The following is a 26,636-nucleotide window of genomic DNA, read 5'->3' as shown; positions in this document are numbered from 1 at the left end:
GATGGAATAAACAAACATTTTGGATTTCTGCAAGCAGCTTTTAAGAATCTGGTTCTGAAGGCCATCATGGTCATCCAGAATAAGGTCTTCTTGGAGTTTAATAGTGGCAGAGCCATTAACTCACCAATCAACTTGGTTTAGTTGAGCACCTAGTATGTACCCAGGGCTGTGATAAATTCTGTCTGAGACAGAGGTATTGATTGATTGATTCATTCATTCATTTAGCAACCGTTTACTGAGCACTTAAGATGCTCCATTACTGTTCTAAATGAAAGGGTAAATAAAGTTGACAAAGCATCCTCATTTTGTGTTCAGTCTAGATGAGGAAGTAGGACTGGATGGCCTGACACTCTCTGTGAGCAAAACTCAGAAGCACTTACAAAAGCGCTAGGCTCCTTCTCAGAGAGAGGGAGATCCCTGAGGCGTGCTATGATCAGGCACACTGTCCCGGAGAAGGCAGTGCATAAGGAAGAGAGCCCCTTCAATGGCAGGAGACAGTGTGCCCAGGATGGGGTAGGCAGGTGTGGGGAGGGTGGTGTCCCTTGATTGAAGTCTGGTCTCACCATTAATTCACACTGTGACCTTGGACTATCATCTTCCCTCCCTGGAGCTCAGTTTTCTTATCACAAAATGAAAGAATTACATCAAAGAAGAGCTTCTGAGCCTTGCTTTGTTGCTGTCCTGAGCAGTGGGAACTACTTTTCAGACAACATTGTTCAAGGAATTCCAATATATAAAACGGATGCAGGTGGATCTAGTTTTAGAAGGATTAGTGGCTGTATCAGCAGCATCTCCACTCTCTCGGCCTCTTCTTCACCCTGTTGTGGACGCCAAGGTACCGCTGTAGAGCCCTAGAACTCCACAGAACCCAATTGGGAAGGCAGTCGCCTGTATGACTCCAGAAGTTCAAAAGTCTGATCACTTTACAGGACACTCTGTTTACTGAACACAGGGAGAGGACTATTATTCAAAAGTATTTCCCAACTTGTTTCTCCATTGTCAAAATAATAATAATAATATCTTTGGTATGTAGTTAATTTGTCAAGAGAGTTGCTGAATTATTCTTTCCTTCCTTCATTCCACATACATCTACTGAGGGCACAATATGGAGATAATGCAATAAATCAAAATTAAAAAGCAAAAAAATAAATAAATTATAACCTCTGGAGATCATGCAGCATATAAGAAATTGATATGCGAATAAGAAAGAGTTCCTGGATAGGAGGGTTTATAGGAGGGAGGGAAGAAGGAAAGGAGAGAGAGAGAGAGAGAGAGAGAGAGAGAGAGAGAGAGAGAGAGAGAGAGAGAGAGAGAGAGAGAGAATATGTAAGCAAAGCAATAAATAAGAAAAATGATTGCATACTGTGATAAATTTATGAAGAAATAATGTAATTGTAATAAACAGTAATGGCAGGGAGGGCATTCATTTATTCATTCACTTATTCTGTCAGTCCTTCAGTAACTATTTCTGGAGTTACTACTGTCTAGAAAGCATGGGACCACACTCTGGAGATTTTGTAATGAACAAGACAGACCCAATACACTTCTCATAGGAGCTTATGATTTAGAAGATTCTTATCTCTGATAGTTATTAGGAGACACAACTAAAATAACATAAAAGCACAAAGTAAGAGAAACGTGTGTGTGTGTGTGTGTGTGTGTGTGTGTGTGTAAAACATCCTTCTGAGACTTAGAAAGTGATTTCACGATAGGCAGACACATGCACATGCTCCCTTCCCCCTTCCTTAACTGGGAGTCAGAACGTCTGAACAGAAATTAATCACGGCAATTTATTTTTAACTTCTTTCTCCTTAGCCAGGATTGATTTTTGTCTGTGTGATCAATGGCACAGAGAATAGCTCTGTGGCCAGAGCAGCTGTTCAAGCCCTGGGTCTGGTGGGGCTCACATCTATCGAACAGAACATTAGAAGCTGATTATGAAACTAATAGAATGAAGATGTGTAAAGGATGGGCCTGATTACCTCTGCCGGCCTGGTGAGGAATGCCTGCAGGGAGGGACGCTGTATGGCAGACCTGAGGAGAACCACACGGCAGGCTAGGTGGCAGGCACATGGCCTGTCCCCAGTGGGCAGAACCTAGCACAACACAGTCAGGAAGAAGAGAGGCCCAGGGGATTAGCTTCTTGTTTGCCAGACCCATTCCCTCCCTCCCTTCCTTTTTAGCTCTCTCTTTTTCTTCCTCTTACTACTTCATCTTTACTATACCAACTACTATTAGATTTGAAACTGCAAGCGAAACATCTGTTGCATAAAAGGAAAAAGAAAGAAATTGATTGGGTTTTTTCCATTCTGTGCTTCTTGGGCTTTAAAATTGTCTGATTCTTTAATCTCCATCATCTCCTCTTCCTTGTTTTCTTCTAAGCCAGCTTGTGTGTGATGGGGGTATGAAATTAGCCACTTCCAGCCTCTCCCTCTAGCCTTGTAACTTCTCGAGGCCAGGTACGATGGCTTATGCTTTCTTCTCTGAAAAATGTGTTTGGAAGGTCTGCACACCTTGTAATAATGCACAGTGGTAATTCCACCGAACGTATTTGGAATGGAGAGTCCGCCATCCCCAAGGCCTGCTGTCAGATTCTCCAGAATAAACGCCTGCGGTTTGCCTGCCTGCCTCCGGTGGCCATGGTTTCCAGATGGCAGTATGGAGAAATGATCAAAGTGCTCTTAATACGACTATGTTTATTACTTTATTGCGCTATGCAATTGCTTCTGGGTGCTCTGTGTTCTGTGTGGGAGGAAGGCGTAGAAGTGTTGGCTTCCTTACTCCCTGTGAAATACCTGAGAGGAGTCTTTGTGAAGTAGATTGAACATAACTTTCCTGTATGTAGTTCTCAGCACTTTCTTGTTTAAGATGTGTCCTTAGCCTTCATCTATGATTTTTGACCTCCTGATTAATTTTCTTATTGAATAATATGTAATTCTTGGAGAACCAATTACGTGATAGTAACGGCCAAGGCTTACTGAGTAGTTAGTATGAGCTAGGCTTATTATTCATGCGCTTAATCTTTATGAAATCCTAGGAGGTACGTCCTACTCTTACCTCCATTTCACAGAAAAGGCACAGAGAGGGTAAGTCATTGTCGTAAGATCACGCAGTATAGAGTGGAGCAGAGATTTGACCTACGCAATCTAACACCAGAGCCTTCTTTCTCAACCACTGCACTTGTTCTGTTCTTTAAATGAGACTCACAATGTACACTTTCTTATTTGTCTGAGGCAAATTGGGTCAAGTTATGTGTAAGGGGCAGTAAGTAGGGATGGAAAGCTTTAACACAAAGTAGATGCTTAGACCATGTTTGTGGAATTATTGAATGACTGCAGAAGAAACTGGCAGCATAAAATATGCGAATATAGGAGTTAAAGAAGACCTTACCACTGAGGAAGCCAGGAGGTAAAGGGATGAGAATATGGGGGATATGACACTTTTGAGTCCCTACTTTGTGTCAGACACATGTTGGGCCTCATATTCTGAGTGTGCCTGTGAAACTGAGGTCTGGAAGGAGAGTTAAATGCTTTTCCCAAAGACCCATACTAGCCAATAGGGGAAAGAAGTTTTGGAATCCCCTCCTAGGCTTCCATTTTGGAGCTCTTCATTAATTTTTACAAGTAGCTAAATAAATAACCCAAAAGGAGGGGAAAGATAAAATTCTTGCTAACCCAGCTGTATCTTTTGGGCATGTTTTTGAAGCAGAACTAGATCCCTGATGTGAACCACTTCTGCAAAAATAAACAATAAAATAAATACAATTATAATAAGCTAATTGAGCAGTGTAGTGTAGACTTTTTATAGAAAATGTTAAACAAAAATAAATCACCATGTTCATGTTAGACACTGTGCAGCAAAAGCCCGGAGTAAAACTTGTGCACAGCCACCATTTCTGGTCTTTACTCCAAAGTACCTTTTCTGGAACCTACAACCATGATCCACTCTCTTGAACATCTCTTCCTGTGACCACTGGAGCTTTGCTGGTGATCTTTCCCTTCTTTCCAGATCCAGCTTCACATCATCCCCACCTTTTCTGGCCAACTCTCCCTTTGTTATTTAGAACAGTTCAGCCAAGCCCTGGTTTCGCTGCTCTTCCCACCTCAAAGCCATCATCACCTTTAGCAAACAGAATATCCTTTAATATTGAGGACCTAATCTTTTCCTAAGTCCGTGGGAATATAAATAACACTGGTTTGTATACTACACATTACAGGGTGTGCGTTCACACCCACGTGCATGCGCTTATGTATGTCACACTCTGGAGGGGGCTTAGGAGAAGGGTTACGTCTCCATATCTGGAGTTCGACAACATGAGTGTAGAGTCCAGCTCAGCCCTGTGCTAGCGGTGTCACTCTGCCACCTCCATATCTTAGTCGTAGCATATGGAAAGTGGAGATTGGATGAATGTGGACTCCAAGTGCCCAGCACTGATTTTATTGTAATTCTGGAAGGAGCATGAAAATAAGATAAGTAAAGTATTGTGGTTCTGGGGAGGGAATTTCTCTGTTTTATAGCACCTATCTTTTACCCTGCTCAGGACACCATAACATTATCACTGATCTTATGTTGGCACATGTACTTCTTCTATGTTAGGCTTGTTTTTACATAGGAATGGTGAACTCTGTGAGGTCACAGCCTGGACACAGCCTGGGCACAAAGACCGGAATAGGTCCTTGCCGATAGATTGGTAAATGTAACACAGAATAGAACTGGGACCATATTCATAATGGGATGTCTAAACATGATTAGTGTTCCAGGAATGATGTGAATTTGGCCAGCCCTTTAATTAATATATGAATTCAGCAATGGGTGGGAAAGAACATCTTGTAATCTGGCTCCCCGTTTCCCACAGAAAAGCACACTCTCTTATCATCCTTGGTTTTCCATGTTGCGTTGTTGCCAACCACTCAAAGGAGTAGTTGATGTAAAATCATGACCCACTTGTAAAAATCCATGCAATTATCTCCACTTTGTGTTTTTCTGATCTTGATTTAGTGAACACAGACTGAAGCAGCCTAGCAACGTGGAAAGAGCTTAGCATTTCAACTCGGAAATCCTGAGGTTGGCTTTGAACTTCACCTTTTAGTAAAAAAGATGACCTAAAGTGGCCTGTCTGGGCCTTCGCCCCTTAATTCTAAAATGGGGATGTAATTATACCTTACTTGCAGGGTTGTGCCCTTACCAAGTGAGTTTCAGTTCAGTAATGAAAATTAATACCATACAGTAGTCGACTAATATTAGTTGTTATGACATGCGTGCCAGATATTAAGAGAGGGTTAAATAGAGACAAGAAACATTATCTACTATCGAAGATAGTACGAGAGACCTAAGCGGTACCCACTTTCCAATAATTCAAGAAAGCAGTGGGTAACTGTAACAAGAGGGCTACAAACAAAAAGCTGTGGAAATCAGAGAAAGACAAAATGAATTCCAAATGGGAAACTGGGGTTGGGGAGAATCTTCATTAAGGAGGTAGTTTTTGACAGAAGCCACTGGGAAATTAATTGATGCTGGAACCTTCTAGTGTTCTGAGTCTGATGAATCCCTCCAGGTAACTGGTCCTAAACTGGCCATTCTTTGAAAAGACTCTGCAGTAGATACTTTAGGCTCATTCATGGTTGCAGAGTGTAGTGGATATTGTCAGGATTTAAAGACCCAAGTTCAAAATTGGCTCTGCCGCTTTGAAGATGAGTGACCTTATGTGTGTCAATTAACTTATCAGTAAATCAGGGTGCTTTACTGATAGCATCTCCTCTACATGGTCATTGTGCAGGAGAGCAGACAGTGCATAGAAGTTGGTGAGCACAGAGCTTGGCTCTCTAATATGCTGCTTCTGCAGGTGGAGGACAGGAAAGGCGTGACAATAGTGCAACAGGGAAGCTCTGAGAAGTAGCAGTTGGCATTTCACAAATATTCATGGCTCTGTTGGAGAGGTGGCAGTGTTTTCTGAGAAACAGCTTGACAGACGCTTTAAATCCATCCACTGCTGTCCCAAAATTCACTCACGAGGCATGCAAATCCCATGTTGGTGAAGTTTTGCTGTTATATCTTTTAGCACGCCCATATCTCCAAGGCCATCTGGAAATCCCATGTCCCAAACTAGCATCCTTGCTACTCTAGAAAATTAGTGATTTTCTTTACTTTCGTCTTTTAAGATATTTAAAATATCTCGAACGTATCAATAAACTGAATTAGCCTCTCAGCAGCTATATGCACCTGTCATTCATCCCATACGGCTTAAGCACTTCTGTTCGATACCTTTGCCCATCCGTCCCCTTCTTCTTTTGCCAAATTCTTTATTGCCTCTAGCCTTTCAGTCTGTGGAGAGCTATAGCCTCTCTGGCAAATTTCAGTGCCCCACGCAATCAATAGAGTGGGCAAATCTGGATCGGCAGCTTGATTTCTGTTTGATGGCTGCTATAAAAGAAGACCATAAACGGGTGGCTTATAAAAACAGAAATTCATAGTTCTGAAGGCTTATAAGTTCAAGATTAAGGCACTGATAGATTTGGTATCTGATAAGGGCCCACTTCCTGGTCCATAGACAACTGTCTTGTTGCCATGTTCTCACGTGAGAGAGGAGCAAGGGAGCTTTCTGGGTCATCTTTCATAAGGACACTACTCCCATTCATGAGGGTTCCACCTTCATGATATAATCCCAAAAGCCCCACCTCCAAATACCATCCCATTGGGGGTTAGGCTTCAATGTATGAATTTGGGGTAGCAGAGGCAAAATTCAGTCTATTGCAATTTGTCCATTAAAATAATTCTAAAATATTTAGGTTCCTGGATACATACCATAGGTCAGTTATAACATCCTAATCATATTTGTGGAACACGTTCTAGTTAAATGAAAGCATTTTATTATATCATCTCTTTTACTTCTCTGTAAGTGCATGGTAATTATTATTCATTTCATTTTTATAGGAAAATAACACTGAAACTCCAAGAGATTCACTGCCATGCTAAAATAGCATGTCTGATAAATGAATGAGCCAAACTCAAATCGCAGATGTTACAGATGCTGGACTTTTCCCTCCTCTCCGTACCCTCCACTTCGTTGTGATTTTCTGAAATTCTGAGATACTACAGAAAAGACAGAGGCTAATATATAGCTTGGGAAGATTTCAGTCAATTAATTGTCCTCATAATCTCCACCTGCGTAAAGGAAATAGGCTATGTGATATTTTGAGTCAAAGAGAAAAGCTTACATAAGTGTAGGGAGACTTTATAAGCTAGACTTCTTATAATATCTTCTATAGCTTCTTCTCAGTTCCATCTTTTACAAACCTAAAACTCACAGTCCACAAGGAAGAGGGCCAATTTTAACAGTGGAAGGGAGAAACTGTTTTGATAGTAAGTTTTAAATTTTCTCTTTAGGATTTCCATGAGTATTGTCTTTGTGTGTGTGTGTGAAACTCGGACATCCTGAATTTAGAACACTCAAAGCAGACTGTCGAGGTTTTAGCTTTTTATCTATTATTATATTAACTGGGAATAACCAGATGCTCCCAAGTTTTGTACTCCAGGATAACAATTGAAATCCAGATCTGTTCTTTTTTATTTCTGTACTCATCCTTGCCTTTTTATCATCCCCCCACTTCCACCCCCACTGTCCCCCCAAAAAAAAGAGGAGAGGAAAAACAAAGAACTTCCATTTTGAAAGGTTAGGCAAGCATCCCAAGAACATTTCCCCTTCCTCTAAATCATAAAAGCCAGATCATGAAGATAAGTCTTGCAGCCATTGATGGTTAAATCGCTGGCAAAAACACATTGGCTTAGTGGTCCCCATAGGTGGTCTTCTCCATGAAGTCATACTTGCTACAGACAACAAGAAGGGTATCAGTCCTCTATCCCTGGTCAGTTCTGACCAGGTGGTCCACGTAGCTACTCCAACACTTCCTGAAACCTCCAGTTTGCATAAATCAGCTCTCACCATGTCACCATAAGGCCTCCCAGATGTTAGACTGATGCAGGCATTTGTGCCTTTGGTTCAGCAAGGACAGATAATATGCAGTGAGTACTTCGTATGTGCCAGGTTCAAGACTAAAACCCTTCACATGCTGTATTGTGTTTAATCCTCATGTTAACATGTCACTAGGTAGTATTAGGATCTCTATTTTCCAGAAGAAGAAATAAGGAAGGTGAAATTACCTGTTCAAGGTCACGAAACCAGCAAGTGGCAAAAGCAGGATTCAAACACAAGGCTGGGATCCCCAATCAAAGGGTCTGTAATGCTTACAAATCAGAGGCAAAAATCAGACTCTTTGAAAATATGTAATTGGAAACTTATCAAGTCCAAGTCCTTTATTGTATCTGAAATAATCAGACTCAATGAGTCAGGCGTACAGATTCTTCTTCTAGTGATGTTGTGGTTTAGATACATAGTCTTTGTCTCATGCTATTCTAAGTCATCATTTTTTCTCTGCCTTCCCTACATTCCTAATAGATAGTAAAGGCTTCAAGAAGTTTCTTGGCAGTGCTGGTGAAGGTGACATTTGAGACGTCAGTATTTTTTGGCCAATGACTGTGTTGGCAACTTTAGTACAACCTCGTCCCTCCAACACCACACACACACACACACACACACACACACACACACACACACACACGCCATAAAGAAAGAGAGCAATATTGGCTTCAGTGTTAACTCTCATATCCCAAATCTGCCCTGTTTCCCTGAACATAAGACCTAGCCAGACCATCAGCTCTAACGTGTCTTTTGGAGAAAATATTAATGTAAGACCTGGTATTATATTATATTATATTATATTATATTATATTATATTATATTATATTATATTATATTATATTACAGTACATTACGTTATATTATATTACATTATTTATATTATATAAGACCCTGTTTTATATAGTAACATAGTCTTTATTATAGTAAAATAAGACCGAGTCTTATATTAATTTTTGCTCCAAAAGATGCATTAGAGCTGATGGTCTGGCTAGATCTTATTTTCGGGGAAACACAGTATTCTTGGTGAAGCTGTTTTTGGTTGTTATGTTAGGGCTCTAATAACAAATTTTATGTGCAAATCTGTTTCAGAGGAGGTTCAGCCTCAGTGCAAGTGCTGTGTTAGATATTAGACCCACTCTTTCAAGAAACAAGCAGATAACACTGCATATTGCATTAATTTCACAGAGTCTCCAGGACATAAAATGAGCAAGCACAAGTTTGACAAATACTCAAATTCAACATCAAGCAGTTTAGCAGAGGAGATGGCTTGCTGATAGGATGTCTCATTGTTCCCAGTGCTGTATCACACTTTTGATTCAGACACACAGGGTGGTACCCTAGAAAGCACTTTTGGAAAATGAGGTCTAGAGGGCAGTGGCAACCTAGCCTGCCATGAAGAAGTTCCCGCGCCATCCTGACACTTATGGCCAATATCCCTATAAGACCTATGGCTATTTATTGACTCTTGTGGCTCAGGAATCAGAAGCCTGTTTCTTTATTCTTGAAAAAGAAATGTGATCTTTGAAGGAATTATATAGGAAGAGAGGAGGAGAAAGGCCTAACAACGTAAAGATTTATTTTAAATAATCTGAATAGAATTAATGAGCAAAGAAATTGGAAAAGTTAATTGTGCATCATTACAACTTGGCTGTTCCCTTTTGTTTCTTTAAAATGAGGAGGAAATGGTGCAGAGGCTGTGTGAGAAGTAACTAACGTGTGTCTGTAAAGGTGGTCATTTCTCTTGGCTTAGACAGATTATTCACATTAGAGTGGACCCAGCAAGTTCCTCTAGCTGGAAAAGCTTCTAAATGTCATTTTCTATGAAGGCAACAGCTCTTGTATAAGCCAAATTTATTTCCATTATGGTCCCTCTTATTCGCAGATTCCAATAGCAGCACCATTCACTCCTCTGCAACAATAGACCATTGATTTCTCGGGGCTGAGAAATTGATATGAACCCTCACATGGAAATATCTGCCTTTCTGGTGGGCATCTTATTTGGGAAATTGGAAGTTGAGTGGCATGTGATCCATTTCCCTCCACAGAGAGGCTTGAAAACCTCACATAGCCTGAGGGACCAGCATAAGCTTTGTAGTCAGATAAACCTGGGTTCAAATTCCAGCTCCACTATTTATTTGTGGTGCGTCTTCAAAGATTTTGAAGGCTGGATGTACACAGGAACAGTGCGTGACATATAATAAATACTCAAAAAATGTTATGTTATTAATATTTTTATCTTGTAAGGTTCTAATGCTGTTATTAACAATAATGTGAATAGTAATCATTATTATTGTGGATATTAAATAATGTCATGAATGTAAAGCATACATCATATAATTCATATTTGAAAATGTTAGTTTCTGCTTTTCTTCTCAGATTATTTTTGCCTATTTATGAATTTTAGAGACATTTCAAGTTTTCTTCTGTCTATGAAAGAAACAGGCTCAATACGACTCCAAAGGCTTCTGGTTCCATTTTTTTGGAGGGTAGATTTCTCTCTCTCCTCCAGGGTAAGCCATTATCCACAAGCAAGGAGAAATGAAAAAAATAAAGGATATGCCAGGTTAGACTTTGTTACGGCAAGAGTGGGAACAAGTCAGATGAGACACATGTGTTTAATGGCCACTGCACTTGTCCAAAGGAATCATTTTCACTGGCCAGCAGCCCAATTAAACCTGTAAAATGGAAATCCAGAAAATCAGATTAACGAGCCAGTCATTAGTGAGGAAAAGACCCAGCTAATTCTGTGTTTAGTATGACGGATGGGCCCAGAGCAAATAATTGGATGACATTCATCAAATATAAAATAAAAGGTGTCACTGAAAGGGAAAGTGGTAATAATCTCTGGGATTTACAATGCCAGCAAATTTGCTTGTAAAGAAGAGAAAAGTTCATCAAAATAGATTAATAGTCACTAAACTTTATTTCTTTTTGTGTGGTTGCCAGAGAGTCATGCAAATAGCAGAGAGGCTGCAAATGCATTAACCTGGTACCATCCCAATCTCGTGATGATCCTGCTTCCAAGGGGGAGTGCTAGAGCTTCTGTTTGGAAATAAGATCCTGTGGTCATCCAGGGGCTGGGTAGGAATAGAGAGTTCTTCTCTACCTCCAGGATTTAGTCACTGAACACTGGAGGAAATTAAATGCAGTCTCTGGTTAAGCAGATTAATCACATTTCGTTATTCAGTTAGTCAATAAGTATTGACCCACTGCCCTGACAGTTTGGGGATGTGCTCATGCCTCGTTAAGGGCCCAGCATACGCTGGGGCCATATAGTGGCTGTGACAATGAAAGGCTGTCATTGTCACTCTCAGCCTCAATTTCTTGACCTATCAAGTAGGGATAATATATACTGGGGATGCCAAAAAAATGTATACAGGTGGACACTTTGGTCAGCATTGCTCAAACAATAGTTCACTGTAATCAGAAGTGTCTGGATGCTGATGGTAACCACTTTGAGCAGCTCTTGTAATTGCAGAAGTCAAACATGACTTGTATTCATCTTCTGTTATCAGTATATACTGGGTATTGCAATTTTAATACAATTTTCCTTTCTTACAATGTGTATACATTTTTTGGCATTATGCATATACATAATGCATAATATGTGTATATGAGGTACAGTTTATAAACTGCTTATCTTCCATGTAATAGATTTTACTGCATGGTAGTTATTATTATTATTACTGTTTTATTACCTCATCTCTTTTTTAAGAAGACATCTTATTAAAATGCAGCATAAATGCCCTGACAGATTTTCTGGGAATACAAAGTAATACAAACATATAAACACATGCAAATTACAGATATTTAAAAACTTTTTTTAAAGATTTTGGAATCAAGGAAGTGTACTGTTGTTACAGTGGGATGAGTAGGATGACTAGAGGACTCATCTAAGTCACAGGACATGGGGAAACTTTAGAGCCAAACTTTACTATGTTCAAATTTGCCTTGGGCCAGTCACTCAGTATCTTATAGCCTCTGTCGGGTTGTCATGAGGATAGAAGTAGTTAATTTATATAAGGGCTACATGTAGTTCTGGAACATGGTAGATGAACTCAATCAATGACAGTTTTATCATTATCGTGTAGCCACTAATCTCTTGCCACAAGACCAGCTCTGCCTACAAATCAGGAAATTGCAACCTTATACTAAGACATGGAGAGATAATTTTAGGAATATGTATACCACAAGAGTAAATGTTGAGAGTGCTGAAGAAATGGAAATAACAAAGTTCAGGAGTTTAGAGGAAGGAGAAATTATAATGAATTTGTGCCATGCAAAACCCTTCCGTGAACTCTGGGTCTTACACTGAGGTTTCAAGCATCAGTTGGATTTTGATGGTACAGAGAGGGGCATGGCCAGGACAAGGGCACAGCTGCGGGAACCACCTTGTTACTGCTGGGAGATACTGTAATATGAGGTCCTGGGAGAACCTCTGGGCTCTCGGGCTTCATGCAGCCCCTGAATATTTTGGGTTATTCCATGTTGGATCCAAAGCGTAACTTCGATCTTCATGATTTATTCAACCACAAGCTCTTCCAGGTTGTAAGAGCTTGTGAAAGTGAGAGTCTGTGCTTGTGCAGGGCTGAAGCAAACATGACTGGGCTGTGTTCCCAAGAGGTGCGGTTCATCACCCTATCAAGGGGAACACTCTGTTTTCCTGTAGCCCTCAGTGATTTGGCAATCCTAAAGGGTCCAGTCTTGCTCTGTGGTGCTGATAAGAGGCCTAATGATGCTGTCATGTTGTTCCCTGTGGATGTGACTGGGTCCCTGTGGATGTGAGTGTGTCTTCTTTTAATTGCCGAGCTCTGGCTGGCATTCAGAGATGGGACTTGTCTTCTCTGAGGTCTGTCTAATTCACTAAGAGTAAGTTTGGTGAGGGTCAGCGTGTCCTGTAGGGAACGGATTTTTAGTCATATAGACAACCGAAGGAAATATTTTGAGGTTTAAAAACTTTATTGCTGGGTACACATTCTCCTTTGAGGGTGATGAAAATTTTGTAGAACTCTGTAAGAGGTGATAGTTGCACAACATTGTGAATATGCAAAATGCCACTGAATTATATACTTGAAAAGTTTTAATTTTGTGTAATATGAATTTCACCTCAATTAAAACAAAATTATCTTCACTGTAAACAGAGTTTCAGGAAAGTAGCTACACCTGGAGGGAGGCTGGGGTCAGGAAAAGTGAAGGGCACAGAGGCACAGAGGTGTCTGTCAATTGTCTTTAAAGTGCTAGTTCTGGGCTGCTCCAAGTGGGGTCCCCAGACCAGCAACGTCAGCAGCAGCTGGAAGCTTATTAGAAAAGACAATTCTTAGGGCCTCCCCCAGATGGACTGAATCAGACACTCTGTGGGTATCTCAGTCAGCAGATACTCAGCTGACTGCGTTTTAACAAGCTTTCTCGGGGATTCTGATGCATGCTAAAGTCTAAAAACTACTGTTCTAGGTTTTGGGTTGGCAATTATTTTTACATGTGTTGGTTTTATAATTAAAAATAAAAACAAATTAAGCAAATAAATAAATAAATAAGATTCTGCGAAAACTAATGGTGAGTGTGTATTTAGAGCCAAGGATTGTATTTTAATCTGATTCCATTGAGATTTGTTTTAAAATGGAAAAAAAAATAAAAAAAGACTTCTCAGCAACTCATTGATCTTCATTTGTCAACACCCCACCTCGAAGCCAATGAGGAACAATATAGATTCAGAACAGATGTCTTATCAAAAAACAAACAGAAAAAGGTCCTGGAATACAAGACAAAAATGATTTTAATTAGAAATAGAGATGTAAGAATAGCAGTGAACATCAGGGAGAAAACCAGTTTCTCCTCTAGGTTCACAGCCTACGTCTTTGCACCATTTTTTTTCCCAAGGTTCTGCTTTCACGCTGCCTCTAACATCTGCTCTACCTGGCAGCTTATGGTGCCTGCTTTGTGTGCTTCCAATCTGTGCAGAGCCAGGGGGAGCCATGGGAGATACCATCTCTCAGAGTGAGTAGTGATAGGTGGATTTCAATAGAGATGTTCCACCTCGCCTACTCTCAACGGCCGCTGTGGATGGACGCCAGGTTTGGGTGAAAGTGGGAGGACTGGCTGATCTCCAATGAGTGCTGGGCCTTGGTGAGAACGGAGCCTGTGCTTCCAATAATTGCCTCCTCAGCACAACAGCCTGGTTGCAATTGTCATCCTGCTATTTTCTCTGAACAGGCTGTGTTATCTGCTCTTGTGAATATTAATTTCCCCTGGGTTAGGCTGATTGGGCCGAGAGCAGCCATCTGCAGAGCTAGGCCGTGTCGCCAGGACTTGTCGCTAGGCCCAGGCCAGAGGATCGTTCGTTTCGTAGAGTGGTTTCCAGGTTCTGTGAAGAATCCATTTGTTCCCAAGTGAGGTCACAGACCTTGGCTCCTCCACCCCCAGTCATGAGATGGCTGAACTGGGGCTCAAACCCAGGATTTCTGGCTTTCAAATCCAGGGTTCTGTCTCTGACTTCTGATGCCTTTAAGTAATTTCCTCATGGAAAGAGTCAATAAATATCTGCTCAATGAATTAATTTATAAATATGAAGAGAAAAATTGTGCTCATATCAGAAGTGAAATTAATTTCAAAGTAATGAGAACTTTGAGCAATAGTAATTATTCCAATCAAGAAAGAAATTTCTTTGTCAATCATGTCATAGTTGCAATGGATTAAAAACTGTTGAAAAAAAAAGAAGACAGAATAAATAAATCATGGGTACAGCCCACATAACAGCTTCTCTGTTTTCAGTTGAAAATACTTGTTAGATGTGTACATACGAGGTCTGACAATTTTTGTGGACTTGTTGCAGCGATGTTCCTAAACTTTTTTGATATCAGAGGGATTATTCATTATGAATTTGTACCAACTGGACAAACAGTTAACCAAGTTTACTCTTTGGAAGTACTGAAAAGGCTACGTGTAAAAGTTAGACGACCTGAAATTTTCGCCAACAATTCATGGCTCTTACATCACGACAATGCACCAGCTCACACAGCACTGTCTTGGAGGGAGTTTTTAGCCAGTAAACAAATAACTGTATTGGAACACCCTCCCTACTCACCTGATCTGGCCCCCAATGACTTCTTTCTTTATCCAAAGATAAAGGAAATATTGAAAGGAAGATATTTTGATGACATTTAGGACATCAAGGATAATATGATTACAGCTCTGATGGCCATTCCATAAAAAGAGTTCCAAAATTGCTTTGAAGGGTGGACTAGGCACAGGCGTCAGTGCATAGTGGGAGCACTTTGAAGGTGACCATAGTGATATTCAGCAATGAGGTATGTAGTGCTTTTTCTAGGATGAATTTGCGAACTTCATTATCTGACATCGTATGCCGAGAACAGCTACCAAATACAGAGTCCCTGCTCTCACTGAAAGTGCCAGCCATGGGGGTAGACTGTGTCATCACCCATTTATTCTCTAAGCTTGATGACATGGGAGAAACTCAGGGTGCCTTGGGATTGGAGGCTCAAAGCCAGCAAGAAATATTCTCTCAAAGGTTGTCACAAACCTACTGTGGCTATTGATGGAGAGGGTAATCCCCTTCCAACTCATGCCATGAGCCATGGCTCCATCTGACCTCTTTGTGTTTCCCCATGATCCAGGTAACAACTGGTGGAAGAGCCAGCTATTATGTGTCCTATCGAAGAGAGCCCTTCGCTCAGATAAAGCTGCCCAAATACTCGCTGCCAAAGGTATGCGTCGCCTGCGTTCTGGGGCCTGCCAGAAAAAGTGGCAGGGAGAGGCTGCCTTGTTGGTCTGTGGAAGGTTTGATCCCTGCCTGGGAGACAGCTGGCATTCAGCCGGACTTACCACTGCAGGGTTTGGCCTTTGCTAATGTCGCTGGACCTGGGTTCTGTGTTCTCTCAGCAGGTTACACAGGCAGGAGTTTTGATTTTCTATGACTCAGATGTCCAGCATAACCTTGGGTCATTCCCTAGTAGTGGTAGTGAAAGGAGCACTGTCTTCTGTCTTCTGAGGACCTGTTCCTTTTGCAAGGGCCTTACTGCCGCATGGAGGGACAGGCTCAGAATGGCCGAGGTGGGAGCACAGAAGCTATATATACATAGGTGCATAAAGCTGCACAGGTGAGTCTGCTGGTTTTCTTGCTTCTCTCTAGATTTTAATGCTGTTTTAATTTATAAATGCGCTGCCTGTACTTCCACTCCCTTCTGCCACTATGAGTAATTAGAAAGGAATGGTTTACTATAATTTTAATATCAAATGATGTCATTTTAACTCCTCTATTGGACAATCATTCAACGTACTCTGAGGACCCCATCCCCTGTGAACAATGGCTTTTGGGAGGAAATGAATCTTAGGGCCTCGGTGTGAACTGGACAAGACATCACGTAATGAGGCTGCCCAGAAGCAGAGTCTCAGGTTGGACACATACCAAAAGTAATGTTGCAAAGACTTGGGTCTGTCAGCTGGTGCTAGGAAACATATTGTCAAAGGCTAACTGGGTACAGAGGTATGACGGAGGATTGGGTAAGATGGTGGGCAATTTTCTACCCTTTGGTTGTTTTTATTCATTCGTTTATTCAGGTATGCATGTATCAGTCCATTCATTCATCTGTTCCTTTTTTTTTTTTTTTATCCATGGAACTATTATTTCTTCCATTTATGTTTTTACTTTGTGCCAAGCACTGACCTAAGCTTTATGGGTAGAGTAGTGAATAAGACAAACAGGCCCTGCCTTCATGGAGCTTCTATTCTGGTAGAGAAGAGAGACACTGAACAAATGATGCAGGTATAGTGGGTGTTATAGGTATGGGAGCTCAACGGCCATGGTGGCATGAAAGTTGGAGCTAACCAAATATGGGTAGGGAGAGCACGTTCCTAAAGAAAGTGATGTGTAAACTGATTTTAAAAAAATGAAGAAGACTAAGGAGTTAATCGTGCAAAGAAGTGATGGGGAAGCCAATAGAAAATACACACATAGGCTTTCTTTTAAGAGAGAATATGGTTCATTCAAATAACTAAAAAGCATGTCGAGAGACTGGGTTGCAGAGAGGTGAAGAGGCTGAGGAGGTGGGCAGAGACTGTATTAAACAGCCTCAGTGGCATGGGGATCAATTTCTCATTTTCTCTAGCCTGTCTGTGATGTGCTTTTATAGGACGTATAGCATTGTGGTTGCAAGGTGTACCCATCAGATATTCGAAACCCAAGCAGGAAAGCGGCGTCCCTGCCTGGAGAAGATGAGGAAACGGAAGTTCGTAATCATGGTCTTTCCAAAGGAGAATGACACCTCTCAGTAACCTGGTGATTTCTGTGTATTGGCCCAGGAAAAGTTTGGGGAACTTTCCAAACCTTCTTTCCAAAAATGGAGGGCCTGTTTCTCCTGTGTATGTGTGCATATTTTCTGTATTTTTTTTAATGTTCTCAGGAAAACAAATAGCTTGCGTCCCCTGGGCAGCGCAGGTGCAGGTGAAGACAAATGAAGCCTGGAATTGATCACAACCCCAGAACACTCCATTAACGATCAGCAACCCCACAGTCATTTATTGTGGTGGAGTACCATCCGTGCGGCCCCTTTTATAGAACTTCATCCACAGCGGCGTCTCATTAATATGAGGGCTGCTGTGAAAATAGCTGGATGGTTATCGATCCCCTTTATTAGCTGACATTGGCCCAGATTTTCCTCGCCAAGGCTGAGGAGGTGAGGATAGAGCAGGTGGAGGGAGATGGGTACCTCTCATTGTTTAAAAATGGAAATGGCTTTTAAGCAAGTTATTGCTGTTCCATGTAGTTCTGCGGCTGCTGCTGGGCATCTTGCTTAAAAATAAAAACACAGAGAAGCTCTCTGTCATCATTGCCCTCACACCTCTACTCCTAGGCTGTCTGTTCAGAATTTGCTCACCTGCCTCACTCGGTGGCTTTGAAGTGCTTCTCAGAGAATGAAATGAATGCCATTAATAATAAGCAGCATGATTAGGGTCAGCAACCTTGTGCTGAGTCCTCCAAACCCAGTCCCTAGGCATTGGGTTGGCACTCTCTGTCCAACAGGCATGAGAAGCACCCACCAGTATGGGGAAGGGGAGCAGATGAAGGAGAGCCATGGTGGCCTCCGGAAAAGGTGATGGAGCTTATGAACAGAAACCCTGAGCTCTCATTCCAGCTCTACCACTTAATTCTCCATGAGCCCAGGTCTTCTTAGCTGTGAAATGGGCATTGTCAAACTATTTGACAAAGTTGTGAGAACTTAATGAATGGCTCATTGTTGATAAAGTGTAAAGTGCTGGACAGATAAGTCTGAGCAATAATTGTGGCCCAGGGGGAAATACGTGCTCTGAAACTTCCGGGGTGGAGAGCAGTGCTCCTCAGGGGGTCATGTCCTAGCCTGCTCTTGGACTCAGTGTTGTCTGAGGCCCTCACTTTATCACTCTGGTGCTAATACACCCTCTTTTGTCTCTGGATTTATTCTTGACTTGTTATGCTAATAGTCTTTCTCCAAGAGAAATTTTTTTTTTTGTTTGTTTGTTTCTATATGGGATTCAACTTGGTCATGATGATTTTGAACTCGACCTGAGTCCTGTACTTCTGGAAAACAGCAATATTTAAGCAATCCCCCCACCTTTTTGTGTTCCTGGACATGGCTTACTACAAAGAATTCCCCTTTCCCATTGCCTCCATAAGATCCCCTGTGTTTACCTCTGACCAGACCAGATTTCCATTCTTTGTCTCATAAACAATTAGCTGAACTGTCTGTCCCTACTGACCAATCTGGATAAAATGCTTGCTAATTTGACTTTATCAACTTAGGTTCAGCTGTTCTCCTTCCCTCAAGACCCTAAACTTTGAGGCACTCTTGAGCATATGTGAGCACTGGGAGCTTACACAATTGTTGGAACTCAGAACAACTTCTCTTAAGAGCCCCTCTGGGAATCACCTGACTCTGAGGAGAACAATTTCCTATCTAATTGCTTCATTATGTCACCTACTCACCCCACTCCTCACACTCAATTCTTTGTAGCCTTGTTTGACTTCTCTCTATAAAAGTAATTCTTTTCTGCCTTCACTGTGAGGTACGTGCTGACGTTATGGTCAGAGTGTTGCAACAGTCTTTTCAAACACAGTCTCTTCTTACCTAAGTCTGGGTTTGTTTTCATTTGACAGTAGAATGTGGTTAATCCGATTTTGAATTAGCAAAGAGAAAGGGAAATAAGGTTTAGAAAATTCATTATTATGATCATGACACTGGTAGTAACCTTTCCTTAATTTCCTTAGGAAAATTTTTCTTAATTTTTACATTTCCCCAAATGCTCATTTATCCTTCTTTGTTGTGTCACACACACACTTCTTAAAGAGTTATCTGTAATTCTAACCTCTTTTCTCACTTGTTATTCACTCTTCAGCGCTCTGCTGGTTGCCCTCTGCTTTCCCACATCTACCCTCTTACTATTCCACTAACATTGTTCTAGTCAGTACCAGTGACTACCTACATGCCAAATCCAACAGACATCTCTAGCTGTTTGTCTTTTTATACCTCTCTGTAGCTTTTGACACTGTTGGGGAGGGGAAAAATATCCATACTTGATACTTGCCCTTTGTGGTAGTATTTTGTTCTGATTTCGTTTTCTGGATCCTCTTCCCCTGGCCACTCTTTAAATGATGATTTCCTAAATTCTTGCATTCTGCATGGTTCCTGAGTTACCTCATCCCTTTTCTTCATATTGGTCACCCCAGCCTGTATCTTTTCATTAAACTCTGGAAAGTATCTCTAATACCTATTCGAAATACATCCCCTTAACGATCCCATTTAACAGGTCCACAACTGAGCTCAGAGTCTCTATACCCCTCACATCCCTTCCTTCTACCATGTTTACTTACTCCGTTTAGTCATTTGATAAACTTTTGTTGGATATCTACCATGTGCTAAATGCTCTGATAAATAGTGGGAATAAAATGATAAATAAGAGAGGCATAGCATCTGCCCTTTGGGAGTTCACAATCTAATAAGAGAGACGGATATCAAATAAGTAATTATACAAGTGAATGTTTCGTTACAATTTTTAATGAGCACTGTAAGAAAAGCAGAGGATTTTGGAAGTCATATACCTGAACTATTAAAGCTATGTCCTTCTGCCTTACTCCCTATTGATTCTGCCACCTTAATGTCTCACCGATCCATTTCATAGGGTTCTTATAGAAAACCTACTCCTTAGTTCAGGCCCTCATTTGTTACTACTTAGATGTTGCAATGACCTTTGAAGCCTTCCTCCCTGCCCCACTTTCGTCTTTATACTGCTTCCACAATGAATATAATCATGCAATCAAGCTAATCTTCTCCAACCCAATCTCTGCGTTGATCAACTCTAATCCTTTCTCTCTCCTGCTTACAATCTGTGATAGCTTTGTACTTCCCTCTGGGTAAAACTTCGGTGTGCCATATAGCACCCCTTCTTATGTGGCTACTCTCTGTCCTCACTGTCCTCAGAGGAAAACTGCTTTCAAGCTACTCCAAGGTCCACACATTGCCTTGAATATGACACCCTTCCTCTCACCTATCTCTCCTCTCACCTTTCTACTCCTATCACCATTTTCAGTCCTGTTGTAGCCCTTCAAGTTCATGGACAGCCACAGAGCATATGATATCTCCACCACTGGGGGGGGGGGCATCTTCTGGGGTTACGTTCTACATTTTGTCCCTCTCTGTATTTCTATTGTGGTGTTTGGCACAGTGTGTGTGCCTAACAATGTGTTTTTAAATGAAGTCACCTTAGACCCAGATCACAAGAAAGTGTTTCGGTAACAGGGAAGTATTTTCACCACTGTTCACCCAGGAAGTCACAGGTTTAGGTTTTCAAAGAGCGACTCTGATTCTCCCAAATTACTCTATTGGGAGTGTACAGGGGGACTGTCACTTATAGTTATTTTAGTAAGTTGGTGACACACACTTTGGAATTAGGTTAAGGTAGCAGAATTCAAGAAATAAGCTTTAATATCCTTCAGATCCCTATTGGACCAATTTTAACTAATAATAATTTTCTTTATTATTGAAGACAATATTCTGCCCATTGTTCGTTGATCCTTATTCAACCATAAGACCTATTAGGTGAGAGGACACAGAGTTCAGAACTTTTCAAAGAGTGATTTCCCAGATGGCTTGCACCCAAATCATCTGGAGGGCTTCTTCAGATGGTCGACTCTAAGGTTCCACACCCTACATACTGAGTCAGAACCTCAGGCAATAGGACACATAAGTCTGCATGCTCTTAAGATCTCCAGGTCATTTTGATGCACATTGAAGTTATACCCCCACAGATACAGAGCTTAGTTTCCTGATTAGGTTAGTCTTGGGTTTAAATCTTAGTAATATCATTTACTAGCTGAGTGACTTTGGCAGATTAAGAATTTCTCAAGCAGACATCCTAGAATCCTAGATACTAGAAAGTAGTCTTTCACCCCAGAGCCTGCAGTGTCTGTTCACCAGATAACATAATCCCAGCGCAGGTCTAAACTAAGATGCACTCACAGCAAAACTGGCTGACCATACCCTAATGTTTTAAGTTGTTTTTTCTTTCCCACTTCTTTTACATTAGTTTAGTCCAAAATAACTTAGCTCATTCATTTTTATGACCCAAACATCTGGGAAAAGCCAGGCATTTTTATTACATTTTTAAGAGTAAGTGAATTTAATCTGTGTTTCCTGCAGCTGCTGTTTCCCCTCCTACTGGGTTCTTAGGCTTTAATTCCATACCAGCACAAGATATCATCACATGGTTTTTAAGAGTAAGCCTTATTTCTATTTTTGAGCAGCTCAGCAAGAACCTGTAATTGTACAAGGTGTATAAGTGAGGTCTTAGTCAAGGTTAGTCAAGGTGACCTAGAGAGTTCAAGGCCAGAGGCTGACATATGACAGACTCCCACTGCAAAGATCCAGAACTTGCGAACAAACAATGTAATAGTTAGACATTTACACATTATTTTATACACCTGAAACTAAAAAACAAACAAACAAAAAAACAAAAAAAAAACAAAAACAAAACCCAGAACTTGCTTTGTCACTTTCCCGGCCTCCCGGTTGTCCCAATCAAATGGGCTTACTGCTTTTGAAAGCATCTTGGAGGATCTCTCCATGGTCCTGACATTATAGACATTGCTGCCTCCTTTTATTGTTGAAACCATTTCTGGGAAAGGTTGGTCAAATAAGGTAAAGGCTAGATTTAGTCTGATTATCTACTTACTGCCCACTCCAATTGCCTGTGCTCCTATTACCCGTGCTTCCCACCACCCTGACAAGGGTGCCTCTCCTGCTTTCTCGGGATGCTATTACTCTTTGGCACCTACACCTGTATAGTTCTGCATTTTTTAACTAGTCCCATTTTTTTCCAAACGTATCCTTGCTTGTTCACATTACTTCCTGTGCTTGTAAGGTCCTTAAGTAAAGACCTGAGTTTGTGATGATAATCTTTGTACAGTGTCTAGCTACACATGCAAACTGGCGTTTATAAACTGTTTTGAATTCTGAACTATTAGATTTGACTTTATAAGTGATGCACTCCAGGAATACGGACTAAAGTGATATCAGGGACCAGGAAGTTAACAGCAACATGTAAGTGACAGATAAGAACATTTGGATATATAGGACTGAGACTCCAAAGAGTGCTGACTCCACCTAAAAGACCACATTTTCAGGTGTTGCATAGAGGCTGTGGTCAAACCAAACACGTTTGATTCGTATTTATTTCATGGGTCATTGGTCTGCATCTTCTAATCTAGTGGCTATATATTTAAGTGGTTAGAAACTAATAGTTAGGCTAGAGTCATACCACTAAGGTTCAAAATGTGATTCTGCCACTTACCAGCTATGTAATCAGAAACAGGTTGGTAAAGCTCAACTGCCTTAGTTTACTCCTCAATGAAATGGGTTTAATCACACTACCTCCATTATAGAATTATTTGGATTTTTAATTGAAATAACACATTTAGATAAATTAGAGCAGTGCCCAAATGTTAGCTTTTTTTACTTGTAGCCCAGCCTCTTCACTATTTTAGTAAGAAAATTGAAGCTCGAGGAGACTGACACATTCCACATCATACAGCCTGTTTATAGAAGCACTTTTATGACCCAGCAAGCTAAATTCCAAGTTGAGTATCTTTTCCTCCATCTCAGTGATTTTGAAATATTATTTTATTAGTAGAAGAACCCCTCCCTCACCTTTTACTCCTTAAATATTACACAAAACTCCAATATAAAACAGATTCAAGTGGTTCTGCTCTGGTTGAAACAGGGTTGGAAGGCTAGCGCCCTAACCCCTGGCGATGCCTCCATGCCACCCATTTTGCAGTCTTCATGACACCGTTGAGGCCAAAGAAAAGTGTGAAAATCGTTACAATAAAAGTTTGAAAATATAAATGAAGATCTAAAGAAGAGCTAGGCCCTGCTTTCTTGGCACGTGTGAGCTTCTTCTTGCAAGGCTGTATGTCTCTGTTAGCACCAACACTAACTTTCTGATATAAAAATAAAAAATGAAAGTGGATGAATCCCTCAAAGCCATGGAAAATGATGCCCACCAAAGCCCCTTACACCCATCTTGCTGTCACTTAGCAAGGAGCAGAAATCATGAAACTCATAATTTATAGCCTTGGTCTGACACAAAATTGTTTAACATTGCCTATAAATCAAGCTTTTTCTCAACCATTTCATAAGTCATGGTAATTACTCTGGGTCCCAATGGGCAGGGAGATATGGAGATCTGCTGCCTTTATAGGCCTTCCATCTTCTTACAGGACATGCACATCATCAGTACCGATGAGAACCAAGTGTTTGCAGCGGTCCAAGAATGGAACCAGAATGACACCTACAACCTCTACATCTCAGACACACGTGGGATCTACTTCACCCTGGCCATGGAGAATATTAAGAGCAGCCGAGGTCTAATGGGAAACATCATTATTGAATTGTATGAGGTATGTAGCTAAGATTACCCCACCCCTGGATCTGCCTCTCTTTTTCATGAGTTTTAATAATATAAACACAAGCATTGGAGTCAGATGGTCCTGGGTTCAGATCTCAGCTTCCCTACTCTGCAATCGTGTGACTTTGGGAAAGGGACTTACTTTCTCTGTGCCTCAATTCCTTCACCTGTAAAATGAGGGTAAAATAGTTATCTAATGAGATTATAGTGAGAATGAGAGTTAATGTTTGTTTGTAAAACAGCTAATGTGATGGTTGACTCAATAAGCCTTCAACAAATGGTAGCTAAAGTCAAGTTCTTGTGTATATGAGCATAATTACAAGCCAGAAATGAAGGTGTTTGGCCCAGGTGATCTCTTAAATACAGTATTCAATTCTATGCTCCTTCTTATGGACTCGGGGTGGAGGAAGTAGTGTTATTTATATGTCTGAAATTATTTGGAAAATCATGTTTATAAATAACTTTTATAGGAAAAGAAAATCAAACATCAGTGATGGAAGTGAGGGTTTCCCTAAAACGCCACCAAAATGTCAGCAAATCTGTGCATGAAGAACTGGCCTTGACTTATATTTAGTTTTTTTTTTAAATTTGGTCACCTTTATTGCGGTTGCATATATACAGAGGGTACCAAAAGAATGCATACACATTTTAAGAAAGGAAAAAACTGTATTAAAATTATAATAATATATACTGATAACAAAAGATGAATACAAGTGACATTTGGCATTGCAATTATAAGAGGTGCTAAAGTGGTTACCATCCGCGTAATTTTAATACGGTTTTTTTCCTTTCTTAAAATGTGTATACATTTTTTGTGGCACCCTCTCTCTATATATACATGTGATCATCAGTTAAAGAATACTTTGTCTAGTGACTCTGTGTAGGAACTGTTTCCGGGACCCTAATGATGTAATACTTTTTTATACCTCTGACAGTGTATGACCTTGACCACCCAGGCCGCAGTAAAGGGACTTGACTCTCCACTCAGTTTGATGGATTGATTTGAGCAAAGAAAATGTGTCTCATTATCCAATATTCACTAGTGGCTGGCGGTCGGACCCACACAGGCTGTGCTGGTTGAGGTCATTCACTCATGGAAGGAAAAGTTGTGTGTTGTAGGTGGTAGTCTCGGATGGCTTGGGTGAGCTGCTCCCTGGTGAGTTTTTCTCTTTGAGGAATGAGAATGGCTTTCGGTAGAGGGATCAGTGTATGGGTATCTGCTTTACAGTTGTCTCTTCTGAGCCATGCCTGTGAAAGTTCCAGAGTCCCTATATTGATACCTAAGTTGACTGCTCTGTTACTGATCATGGTGGAAATACATAAGATTCCAGTTATTGTATTAGGTGAAAAGAGGATTCCATAGGGTGTGGAATGAATGGAAGTATGTTTTTAAAAAGAGAGAAGTGAATGTTATTGGTTATAAAACAAAATCAGTAGAAATATTCTGATTTCCTAAGGAGATAGTTGACAAATGCTGAAATAATTCTTTTAACAACAAAATCTCTTTGGAGAATGGCCCCGATATCTTCCTAGAGTTAGGAAAACTGGTAAAGATGACTAAGGTGTATAAATGGATCTGAGAAACTTCCATTTCCATGTCTCTAATCATACCAGGAAGCAGAAATATACCTTTGTTATTGGGAAATAAGTCACATCTCATGGGAAGGTTTGGGTGAATTTCCCCAGGACTGAGGCCACTCCAACCAATTTCCTGTTTGCACAACTGAGGCTATGGAGATAGGAGGATTATCCATGTTCCTGTGGCCAGAACCAAGAGGAGAGGGTAGACATTTCTGCCAAGGACCTTTAAGTTGAGAAATATCTGTCTTTGGCCCTATTGATAATGGTGGGTGAGTTTGTCACTGTGCTGTTTCTTTCCTAAGGGAAACTCCTCGGTCATTTAGAACAGTGAGACACTCTGATCTGAAGTGGAGCATGAATCAAAATGAAGGATGTGCCCAGACCCATGTCATTTTTTTTTCTTTTTGCTGAAGTCAGTCTTGCATTTTTGATCTCGCTAGGGGGGAAATGCATGGTGTCATTGCATCTATAGAGAAGCAAGGTGTGCCAGACAAGGCAACTTCTCTAAAACCAGCGCTGTGGAGATGGTTCTCCATTCAGTTTTATCAGGGTTGATTGTGCCCCTACTTTGTATTCTCACCCATAAGGAAGACAGGAGAGATGATGGCTCTTGCCCTTAGGGAACTTGCATCCTAGTTTGTTGGGCTTTGAGGGGTCAATAAACAAACTCCTTTGTTTACTTGCCCAAGATTGGAACCAATTGATACAGAGACAAAGGGTGAGACAAATGGAGATCATGCACCAGCTGTATCACTTTAAAAGTTATGTAAGAGGAAGTGGGCTTGCTAATACTGCACTCCAGAATTGTACCCATCCATCCAGTAACAGGCAGAAATCAAAAGATCTCCTGTGGAAGTTTCTATAGCATCATGACATTTGGGTACAGAAGATTGGGTCTTTGGAGGCAGATCCCAAAAATATAATAGCAGATGTGGGGAATGAGTTGTACATGCCCAGTTATTTTTCTCAAGATTACCAATCATTATCAATCCTTTTTCTCTGGGGACAAAGAAGTGAAGCAGTGGAAGCCATTCCACATATCAAGAATGGCATGAGCCAGGAATTGGATGGTATAGATTTGTAAGACGGTGAGTTAGCCAGTCTAACTGCATGGAATAGATACTTGTCA

General features: G+C 40.9%; 1 protein-coding gene across 2 annotated transcripts in view; it reads left to right on the top strand.

The window, feature by feature from the left end:
• SORCS3 (sortilin related VPS10 domain containing receptor 3) overlaps positions 1–26,636 on the top strand; it is a 541,876-nt gene that overhangs the window by 416,830 nt on the left and 98,410 nt on the right. Inside the window, exons 8-9 of one of the 2 annotated variants that reach the window (XM_081075409.1) lie at positions 15,607–15,696; positions 23,739–23,918. In XM_081075409.1, coding sequence (XP_080931535.1) covers positions 15,607–15,696; positions 23,739–23,918 — 270 coding nt within the window. The remainder of the gene's footprint in view (positions 1–15,606; positions 15,697–23,738; positions 23,919–26,636) is intronic. The other variant, XM_081075410.1, reaches the window with a different exon arrangement.

This window comes from Rhinolophus hipposideros (assembly GCF_964194185.1).
Source record: "Rhinolophus hipposideros genome assembly, chromosome: 15".
NCBI classification, from domain to species: domain Eukaryota; kingdom Metazoa; phylum Chordata; class Mammalia; order Chiroptera; family Rhinolophidae; genus Rhinolophus; species Rhinolophus hipposideros.
This window is presented reverse-complemented; position numbering and strand designations above follow the sequence as displayed.